This window comes from Labeo rohita, chromosome 6 (assembly GCF_022985175.1).
Source record: "Labeo rohita strain BAU-BD-2019 chromosome 6, IGBB_LRoh.1.0, whole genome shotgun sequence".
NCBI lineage: Eukaryota > Metazoa > Chordata > Actinopteri > Cypriniformes > Cyprinidae > Labeo > Labeo rohita.
Window position 1 is genome coordinate 24,702,903 of NC_066874.1, and position 12,045 is coordinate 24,714,947.

Below are 12,045 nucleotides of genomic sequence, written 5' to 3' on the forward strand. Positions count from 1 at the left end.
AAAGTGAAATGTCCACAGAGTGGAGCTAAAACACGTTCATTATGTGGCCGCGGCACATTTTTATTACGTCGGTACAGGCACATATGGCTGTGTTTTTATTATGCTGCTTGAGGTATGTATTGCGGCTATTCAGAATTCAAATATCCAGGGAGTGTCACTAAAGGATAATGCTCTATCTTGTTGGAAATATCCCATACACCAAAACTAACCCTTAACGTACCCGATAGTGTTAATAAATGCAAAAGTGATATAAAAACGCATTTGCTGGTGCTATTTTAACTTCCTTATGCGGATTTGAGCTGTTTTGTCGAACCGTAGTTTCACAGGGTTCGTACCGGAGCTCTTCATCTCTTAAGTGCAACGGCGTATCACGTGAGCTACCAAGCAAACCTACTGAAACTAAAACACGTGCATATGAAGCTGTATATGTGACAAAAACGTTCAAAAGTATCAGTTTTCAAATCACGCAGGAAGTTAAAATTATTTTCAAGTCATAACATAATATTCTGTAAGAAACTGCAGTGATTCGTCTATACAGGTATGTTTTTTTTTTTTTTTAAATGTATTTAGAGGCATGTATTTCCAATGAGCCTAGGTAGAAATTTATGACATTCTATCCCTTTTTGTTCTATTTCTGTTATTATTAAATCTGTTCACATAAATCACAAAAAATATACATAACATTACAATCACATTTGATGAAGAACATCTGCATAGACTAGACTAGACTAGACTAGACTAGAATAGAATAGAATACTTACTCTACTTGTTTGGACCATTCTGGAGGATTGCTGAATGTCATGAAGACACAATTTGTCAAAATTGTACACATGATGATCATGCTGAAAAGTGTAAGAAGTAGTTAAGGAAATCCTGTGGAAATGTCATAAATAATGATCAGATATAAAACTATGATGGAAACATGTACAATAACATATAATTTCATTGGCTGAGAACATAGACATTAACTATTTTCCATAAGGAAGAAGTACGTTGTTAGCCTCCACATGATTAATGGCCTTTAAATCACTGTCTGTGTCACAGCACAAGAAGCTTTACTTCACAAAACTCTTTTTTACAGAACATTTAAGTGAAAATGTTAAATTACAGTATGTACTGTGATATAGATAACAGATAATTCCTCATTTAGAAATTTGATCCATAAATCCATAAATTCAGCATTGTTCTCAGATTTCAGACAGACAAAGCACAGATTACAAAGCAGATTCAACAAGAACAACCATTAATAACGCAGACAATGTTTGGAGCATTGAAAAGGATATGAGTGTATCAAAATTTTAATTGCTATTTGCCTGAATAGGCTAAAAGGACTAATGATATATAACGAGGGCGTGGCACTGAAACGGAAGATAGTTTTTCCTTTGTTAAGCACTATAAAGGTCTGAAAAAGAGAAAAAGACAAAAGAGAGGGAGAGATATTAATTATATATGTCAGGATGCATGGTGAGAGACCATAGTCATTCACAGAAAAATGAGTAAGTAGAAAATGGCACTAAACAACAAATGTGACCCTAAACCACAAAAGTCATTATTTTTTGAAACTGAGGTTTATGCATCATCTGAATAATAAATAAGCTTTCAACTGACGTATGGTTTGTAAGGATAGAGATCTAACTATTTGAAAATTTGGGTGCAAAAAAATCAAAATGCTGAGAAAATCGCCTTTAAAGTCCAAATGAAGTTCTTCGCAATGCATATTGCTAATCAAAAATTAAAATATATTTATGTTTAAAGAAAAATCAATAATTTTGATCCATACAATGTATTTTTGGCAATTGCTACTTAAGACTGGTTTTGTGGTCCAGGGTCACATATATGAAAGGTTAACATGACAAGTACTTTGACTTAATCCAAAAATGAGCCGCATTCAACATACAACTTGCAAAATGTATCCAATAATTCAAAAACACCCACATAATTTGTTTAAAATAAAATAAAATTAAGGTCAAAGGCCATTTCTAAAACAAGCCTATTAAAACCCAGCTAGGGATACATTTACGCAAATGGAGCTAAGACAACTGCAGTGAGCTCTGGCAAAGATATGAACCTCTTACAGGAACTCAGACTGTAATACTAACGCTAATGCTAACCACTAACACTGCGATCCATCAGACGCAGAAGTGCTGACTCCAGATAGTGTGTGTGGGACAGGGGAAACCGAGAGGGAGGGGGGAGGGAAGGAAGGAAGGTGGGTCAGAAGCCCTGCAAAGCTCCTTTGATCCTGCATAATGCAAGAAAAAAGAGACATAGAATCTTCATCATGGAAACCACACGAATCCAAGTTTACACACACATACAGACATCATATCAAAGTCGAATTGTGTTTTTATGTATCTTGGTGACTGGTTTATCTTTCTTTTTTTTAAGCTTGGTGTACAAAAATAAACTATATTTCAGATATATTATTAGAAAAGACTTAACATCTTTCTTAGTGCTGAAATATTTATTTTGTTTTAAGGATGTTTGGACATTTTTACTGGAAAACAAGCCCTGTGATACCACACATTGAATACTTTACGTTGCACAAAACACCACTCCAGTTACACACACGCGCACACGCACCCAAGGAAACACCACAGAGACGAGCGGATGAGAACCTTCCTGAAATCTAATTAGATTAAAAATAGACGGCTGTCTGAAGAAGGACAAAATGAGCACCTTCACCTCAGAGTGTCCCTGTCTCTCTCTATTTCTCCATCCCCTATTTTCTTTTTCACTGTACTTGTCTGTCTGCCTGTGCATGTAATCATGTCAAACGCTATCGTGCTTAACAAAATCATAAATTAAAGACAGCGTATGTCAGACAGAAAATGCTGTGTCTTCAGTTTGAAGACAGCTGTCATTTTGAGGCACAGAATCCTAAAGACTGTCACACTAGCAAAAGCTGTGAACCGCCCAGAAGGCTCCATGTGTTACTGAATACTGAGCACTGGTTTCCCCAGAGTCTCTCTCTCTCTCACACACACACATACACACACACACTGCGACAGACTGTGGGCTTCCTCCGCTGGCGGGAGCTCCCACTCTCACAATGCTGCACTCTTTGCTGAGGACATAGCTGCAGCTCTCAGTATCCTGGCCATGTTAATGAGCATCTTGTTTATCAAAATGCTAAAATGATTTGCTAAAACGAGTTAATTTCACAGCAAGTGTCTAACAGTCCTGCAACACACTCATCAGGCTGCATAACCTCAACCGTCCCATCCAAATAATGAATGATCATCACACAAGTATAGTTTCAACTGTGGCTTCAACCCTTTGTCCTTCTGCAGATGCTGATGCATATGAGGAAAAACAAAAAAACATGGAGCTTAATGGTCATCTACATGTGATCACAGCCTTATGTCAACACCTGCACGCACACAAAGCAGCCTATTGGTCTTTCCTTCTGACAGCCTAAGTGATATGCTGCAAAGCTACTGAAAATTTCATCATCTACAGAGAAGAGAGACGGAGAGACATGAAGATGTGGACAAGAGCTGAGGGAACTGCTGCGGGGGAGGAGGATGAGGGAGGGAGGGAGAAGTATGTGTGTGTGCGGGGGGGCTCAATAGTGGAAAAACTGTATATAGCATCACTGTTGCACTTAACTCCAAGTACATCCGATCTACTCGACGTCATGAATGCACTTACCGTAAGGCCTCAAATGACCAACACCCCTTCAAACCGCTAACTAACACTTCTCAGTCTTTATTTACAACTTTCAAGATGCGCTAAGATCTGTCTATCAATCTTTTATAGAGCGAATAAAGTTATAATGACTTGACTGACATTATGTTTTTAGTGTTGCTAAATAAAGTAATAGGACTAATAATACTATAGATGCAAAACATGGCATTACCAATATATAATCACTCATTATCACCATCTGTTAAAGTAAAAAAAAATTAAAAAAGGAATATAAAACATGGTATAAACAAAAAATAATCATTCATAATATTCAATCATTCAATAATTTATCTACTAATCAATAAAATTAAATTAAAAAAATAGAATAGAAATATAGATATGAAATATAGTATAAACTACATATAATCACTGATAAAAATAAACAATTCATTAATGTATCTACCTATCAATAAAACAAAATAAAAAAGTAAAATAAAATATGGTACTAACAAAATAATCACTCATAACAATAAACCATCCATCAATGTATCTACTAATCTATAGGATAAAACAAAATAATTAAATTAAAATTAAATTAAATAAAAAATAAAAAATAAGTAATAATATAGATAAACATGGCATGAACCAAATATAATCACTCATAATAATAAACCATCCATTAATGTATATGCTAATCAATAAAATAAATATAGAGTAATATAGATATAAATAAATAGAGTATAAACTAAATATAATCATTCATAATAATCAACCATCCATTAGTGTATCTAGTAATCAATAAAATTAAATAAAAAAACAAACAAAACAGAATAGAATAATAAAATAGATGTGATATATAGTATAAAGTAAATATTATCACTGATAAAAAATTATCTATCTATCAAGAAAACAAAAGGAAAAATTAAATAAATAAAATTAAATAAAGGAAAAATATGGTACTAGAAAAAATATAGTCACTCATGACAATAAATCACCTTATAATGTATCTACTAATCTATAAATTAAAACTAAATAATGATATTGAAATACAATTAAATTAAACAGAATTAATAAATAAAATAAAAAGTAATAATATAGATATGGTACCAAAATATGGTATAAACAAAATATAAATAAAACATATATAAAATATAAAAATATATAGATTTTTAATTATTTATATATATTATACAAAATATTTTTAAAAATCCATAAATTTATCTACTAATCAATCAACAAGATAAAATGTAGATACAAACGTGGCATGAACCAAATATAATCACTCATAATAATAAACCATCCATTAATGTTATTAATATATTAATCAACATAAAATGAAAAAAATTAAATAATATAAAAATAATATTTAAAAAAATAAAACAGATATGAAATGAGGTATAAACTAAATATAATCACCGATAAAAAATGTATCTAGATATAAATAAAAAAAAACGAAAGGAAAAATTTAAATAAAAGAAAATAAAGAAAATAAAATACAGTAATAATATGGTACTAACAAAATACATTCATTCATAATAATAAATCACCAATTAATGTATCTTTTGATCTATAAAATAAAACAAAATTACTAAGTTGAAATAAAATTAAATTAAAAAGAATTATTAAAATAAGATAAAAAGTAATAAAACATACAAAATACGGTATAAGCAAAACTCAAAACAATAAACCATTCATTAATTTATCTACTAATCAATCAACAAAATAAAATGTAGATACAAATATGACAAAAACAAAATATAATCACTCACCGAAGTCATAAATCATCCATTAAAGTAAATCTACAGTATCAGACCTGAACGTTTTTTTTGAACATCTGTTTCGAGAGGTCAAACCCTCACTCACAGCTGGCGCAATGACTGCCATCAGAAAACTGCATCCCATATCACTCAATCACATACAAACAAACAAACACATGTGACTACAAGGCTTCCTGTTGGTTTATACGCCCATGACATTCTGAATGGCTCTTTCACCCCACTACTCAAGGGACCAGTAAGAACTGCAACTCTGCAGTTCTTCCTTGCATTCATCTTCTCTCTTTATTCCCTTTAACCCTTCCCCACAATGCATGAGTGTACCACAGCTGCTGCAGTTAGAACAAAAACATACCACTGCCGACTAGAGGGAGAGGAGGAGGAGGGAGGAGGAGGGAGGGCCCAAAAGAGGATGGAATATGTTGGATGGAACATCCTGGCAGCAACGCACATTATTTCTGGTAATACGAGGTGGATATGGTAACGTGTGCAACAGATGATAAAAACACAGACAACACCAATATTCTGTTTCCTCTGCTAATTTTCTCTCTAAAATATCTCCTCAACTCCCACTGTATAACACATGCTACACTGTGCTCGGTTATGTAACACATACCTCTAGCGCACCAGCAAGGAGGTGCTGATGTGGGTGCATCACTCCTTTACCCATATATATATATATATATATATATACACACACAAACTAAACTGAAGCTGAAGAGCATTTAAAACACCACCGGAAAGTTCTTAATAACTAACAATAACGAGAACACACACACACACTCACACACAGTGGGGAATTACTTGTAAAGCATTCACAATAGCTGGGCGATATGTGAATATACTGTATTTGCTATGAGTTTGCTGAAGACTGAATGATCTGAATGCAATGATCCGAGTGCACTTCAATTAGATTAATTTCACAATCCTTCTGTATCTTGTGTGAGAACATTAACTTTAGTAGCAAAAGCAGCATTAGAGCTGGTAAGGTAGATTCAGTTCTGTGAATTTGTTCAAACTGCCTGTGTGAATTCATCAACTCAGAAATTAAAGATGCAAAGATTTGTTTGCATCATCCATCACACATGTTCAGTGTGGCATTTTGCATGTATTACAATGTTTTAGTAAAAATATATTGTATGTACTGTTATTTACTACTTCATATTTTTAAATTGGTGCATATAAAAAAAGGTTAATTTAGTAATGTGTAAAACTTTTTTTTTTTCACATGAAATGACTATTTCACATTTTTATGTATTTTATTTGTTTTAGATATTTTAATTAGCTGATGAAAAAATGCACGAGGGATCTCATAGCACATACATAAATATCATATCTGAGATATAATTTTGAATCTCTATCATCCCAGCCCTATGGATGATTAATTCACTAATTCACATCTAATTCTTAACCTTGTTACTGCTATCCTTGCCTCTCAAGGCAGGACTCCACCAACAAAGCTAAAATAAGCAATGCCCACTCTGTCTCTTAAAACGGAATAGGAAACATTTAAACAAACTAATAATATTTGAAGTTTATTTGCAAAAACAGGTAACTCTTTTTTATTATGTTTTATTATCATGTTTTCATTGTGTTTTATTTGTTATTTAATCATTTTTTTTACCTAATCAAAATAACCCAGCTGCAGCTTGACTGAGATTAACTGGAATGCACAATGAAAAAATATGATTCTTGAAAATTGTTAAAAACTGAATTATCTGTTTTTGCAAATGAACTCTTTGTTTGTACACATCAAAAGTATCTTTGCCTTAAATCCAGGACATTATTGTACATTCTGACAATGGAGGATCACAATTCCACTACCATTTAAAATAAGCCTGGAAATAACTGGAAAGCCTTGTCTTATATTCCTTTTTTTATTAATTACTCATATGTTAGGTTTTTTATAATTGTTCAAATTAAATATTTGGACCTTTTAATTACATCACAGCAAGCAGGAACACCATCTATTTTTTGCAAGCCGATGTCATTATGAAAACATACCTGTGGGAACTTTTTCACAGGACGCGAAATAGGTACCATCATGTACGTTTCCTGACATATTTGATATGAGATGTCCACCAAGTGGTGATAAAAGAGTGTTTCGTTTTTTTCACCGGAACAGAAGAAAAAACGTGTGACGTTGGTTTTGTACGTGTCACTGCAGCTCTTGAAATGTCCACTAAGTGGTGCTATAACTCTAATGTTCCGTAACGTTTTAAAATAACGTTCCATCTCCACCTAAACCTATCCAATAGTCTGAACAAAAGCAAATGTGATGTAAAAACGCAATTGCAAATGCCATTTTAGATTGTTTTTTTATCTTTCATCTTTTAGCTCTTTCATCATGAGCCATGTTTTCCACAGGATGCGAACCCAAGGATTCCGCATCCTAAGTCTAATTCCATGCCGGCTGAGCTACCAAGATTGTTACATCCGGAAAACTAAACATATGGTTGTAATCATAACTGTGTAGAAAACGATTACAGGTGCTTTCTTTTTATCGCCTCTAGTGTTAATTTCGGTTGGAAACTGCAGTGATATGTACTTATTGGTATATATTTGCATTTTGCGAAAATGTTCCCACAGGTACATTTTTGTCATTGTATGATTATGTGTATGATTTTAATGGAATGTTTTGGGGGTTTTTTTTAAAGAAAATTGTAGATCCTTATGCTCAGTTGTTACTATATCATCTAATTTGTTCATCCATCCAAACATACTTATTAGGGATGCAGCGATAAATCGATTAGATTCAATTTTCCGAATGCATTACGTTTCTCTCTGGAATTAATTCTGAGCTTAGTTTTTAACAGCCGATAGCGCTCTAGGCTACACTGTAAAAAATGACCGTACAATAAAAACCTGTTAAACAGTTAACGGTAAGTTCCCCTACTATATACAGTAAAAAACTGTATTGGACACTGCATGCAATTTTACGGTAGTATACCATTTTGAGAAGTAGAAAAATATGAAATTTACAGTAAATAACTGTTTTTTTTTTTTTGGTTGAAATAACTGTTTCTTCTTATTTTTTTCTTAGCAGCTGTGTACGTTACATCTAATGTTGTTAAATTAATGTTTATAGCATTATTTCAGTTTCATGTGTTACCATGATGGTGTTTAGTGATTGTGTGAATGACACTGTGCGCCTTCTATATATGTCAGTATTTAAAAGCTACTCATGATGACCCTTGGTTCAAGATGTGACTGTCTCATCACCACCTGCTTTTGGTGGTTATCAGTGTATTACAAGGGTACAAAACAGATTTCAGTACTTCAATAGTTTGGTACATCAACATTATATCAGTTAATGAAATTACGGTATTTAAATGTAAAATTAAAACCGTAAAACTTAAAACGTTGCTACCATATACCGATAAAATTCTGGCAACCAGTGTAGTTTTAAACCGCACGCTTAAACGCTCACAGGTCTTTTGCCATTAAAATAATTAGCGCTGAAAAGGCATGGGAGAAGAGTATTAAAATGAATCACACAACACGACTTACTAACATTTGCACTCATCAAATTACTGGTATTCGCGCCATTTTTTAAACATGTCTTAAAGCAGGTGGTAATATGCGCTGTTATTGGTAGATTGCGCTGGTCATTATGGATCTTTAATGTGCGCATTGTCAGTAAATCACACACAGATTTTCCCCTCTAATGCTAATTTGCCCTGTTTAGTAAATTTGGCCTAAACTGTGTTCGGCTGAGTAATGTAAGTGATTAAATGTACTTGCACCTCGGCTTTTATGCTTTTGTGACAAAAGATTAATGTAAACACAGCCCACTTTGAACTGTCTTGTTATTCACTTTAAGCTTTTCAAACTTTATGAATGATTATTTTAGGTTCAAGTTGTGTGTGTAAGCAACTGGACACAAGCAGAGTACGGCTGTTTCTAAAGAATGCAGTACCATATGCTGTTGAAAACTAAGCTCATAATCAATCCAAGAGAGGACTGCGATGCATTCGTGAAAATTGCAGAATTGTTCCATGAATCAATTTATAGTTGTACCCCTAATATGTTTAAGTTCACAAGTTTGATTCACCAACATCTATTGCCACCACTCATTATCCTTTTCCTTATACTTTTCCAAGCCTTTCCACCAATCTCTCTTTCCTTCAGTTCTCCCAGATGCTGGAGAGCGAAGCATTCAGAACACCTCTGAATTCATCATAGTGAGGAAAACTGTATCCCACCTGCATAAAGGATGAATTTTATCAGGGATGATATGGACTCAAAGCTCACTCACTTTTTTGTTCATATAGAAGGGGTCCAAGTCCTCCAGGGGCACAGCCACCATGTTAGGAGGGATGTCCCCATAAATAAAGGGCAGGCTCTTCCCCGCTTCCAAGTCAGTGTTGGGCTTCGGTTTGTTGTCATCATCGTCATCACGGTGACTGCTGTCAGATCTGGGTTTAACAGGCTTCTTCTTCTTCTCTTCAGCGATGCGCTTCTCGATGTTGGCCAAAGTCTCATGGGTGAACCTCTTGAAGCTATCGGGGCCTGGAGGTGCGAGCAGCTGCGCAGCCATATTGTCATCCTGCAGCAGAGTCCTCTTTATTTAGAAGCCATTCAGGACAGCCAACTCTAGGAAAAGGAGGGGAGAGGGAGGTACCCGGACAGATGCAGAAGGGGAACAATGAGGAAAGAAAAAGAAACAGAAATTAAAATTCAAAAGATGTTAAACAAAGCAAATTATTACACACAAACAAAACAAACATAAAACATTTCTACTTTTCAAGCATATTTGTGCATGTGTGTGTGCTTGCGAACTATTCACTGATTTCAGTGGCCTGCGTTATTGGTCATCCTCTTTTGCAGCTCTCCCTCTTGCTTCTTTTTCTCACTCTTACACTCACACATACACACATTCATTACATCCATTAAGAAGTAGATGACCAAGCAGAATAATACCAAATGCGCTGCAGCACTGGAGGCTCGACCTGTATGTGTGTGTGCATGAGAGAGAGACAGAGAGACTGTACATTAGAGGGTAAGGTCATAACTGCATTACTGCCCTTATCAACCCTCTGTGATGACCTGGATCATCTAACTAAAATTCCAATCCATGATGTCATCAAACCCATTCCAAAAAACATCATATTAAATATTCAATCAGTTCAGATGCATTCAATCTGTCTCTTCCGGATTTATTACATAATGTCACGGTTCAGATTGAAATCACAACATTTAATCAGGCGTTTGTGGATCACAGATTGCAAACCCTCCACTTTACTCATTTAATACTAAGGCTGTACATTAGACACACTATGCTGATTAAACACTTTCTGGCTGTTGTGCTTTTTCATCTCAGACAATATAAAATGGAGGACTCTGTACAAGAGTTCATTTCATCATGCAAATGTCCAGCTGCTCAAGACTATACTCTTACACTCTTAACAAATTTAAAGACAACATTATTGCCTAGTCATACTTGTCATTTCACATTTGTGATGTATTATGTTCTTACACGAACTATATCAGCAGATTCTGATCTAACTTAAGTTCTACTGCAAAGATTCATTTTTGTATGTGTGTGCTGACTTGACAGCACAGGATGGAGAAAATCTTGTTTCTGACTGAATCGCCTAACCTTAATAATACAAAAAAAAAAAGGCATATTATGTGTCTGTCAAAAAAAGACACTACATGACAGAGAATACTGATAATAAACAAATACAGCAAAATTAACTGTGCCTCTTTGCCATTTATGTTTGGAGTAACAGACCTGACATATTGACTAGACACATTAATCAGCCAATATTTGGCCTTTTTGAGATTAACTCTGTCCAAAGTGTTTCAATTCCCAAAATCTACTTATCAGTACAATTTCCTCAAACAATTTCCTTTTGCATTTGAATTTTGAGTACATGTTGTGTATAAGAAATCCAGCTTGATTCCAGTATTTTGTGCACATATATCTGTCTATCAATCTATCTATCCATAAAAAAATAAATATACTAAAACGTACTAAAAATACAATTATTTCATGGTAAGTATATTACAAATACACTTACATATTTATGTACTTAATAAAAATGCCATGCAATTGTACTTTTGGTATACTTAAAGTCAGTTGGAACAACTCATTTTGTACATAATGTACTTTATTGGACAATTGTGCAAAAGTAGTGCTGAAGTCCAACTAAAGATAAACTGAAGTATACTTCACTGTGCTAAAATGGAACTACTGCAAGTATACTTACGGTACACTTCAAATATATTGCATTTAAAGACTTATTATTATAAAAAATAAATATATTATAAAAAAATATTATTCAAAGATCATACAGTCCTAATTAAAAGTGAAATTGCATGTAAATATGTTAATAGATTTGAACTATACTTAGTATGAAATAAATGTATTTTAAATGTAGCATTTCTTACCAGGATAGACAGATACATTCAAAGATTTTTGTTTACTGTTTTTGAAAGAAGTTCAGTAAAATTATTACAATTTAAAATAACTGTTTTCTATTTTAATTCACTTCATTAAAATAATATCAGAGCTGAATTTTCAGCAGCCATTATTCCAGTCTTCAGTGTGACATGTTCCTTGAGAACATCAATGTTGAAAACATACATGTATGCATATATACGTATGATACGTATGATGCATATATACGCCGCT

General features: G+C 33.7%; 1 protein-coding gene across 2 annotated transcripts in view; it reads right to left on the reverse strand.

Annotated features, from left to right (window-relative positions):
* Positions 1–12,045, reverse strand: part of scn8ab (sodium channel, voltage gated, type VIII, alpha subunit b) — a 64,882-nt gene that overhangs the window by 48,837 nt on the left and 4,000 nt on the right. For both annotated transcript variants that reach the window (XM_051111958.1, XM_051111959.1), the window contains exons 2-4: positions 9,664–10,001; positions 1,283–1,402; positions 762–850 (exon numbers count right to left, since the gene is read on the reverse strand). In XM_051111958.1, the coding sequence (XP_050967915.1) occupies positions 762–850; positions 1,283–1,402; positions 9,664–9,945 (491 nt within the window). In that variant the 5' untranslated portion in view covers positions 9,946–10,001. The remainder of the gene's footprint in view (positions 1–761; positions 851–1,282; positions 1,403–9,663; positions 10,002–12,045) is intronic.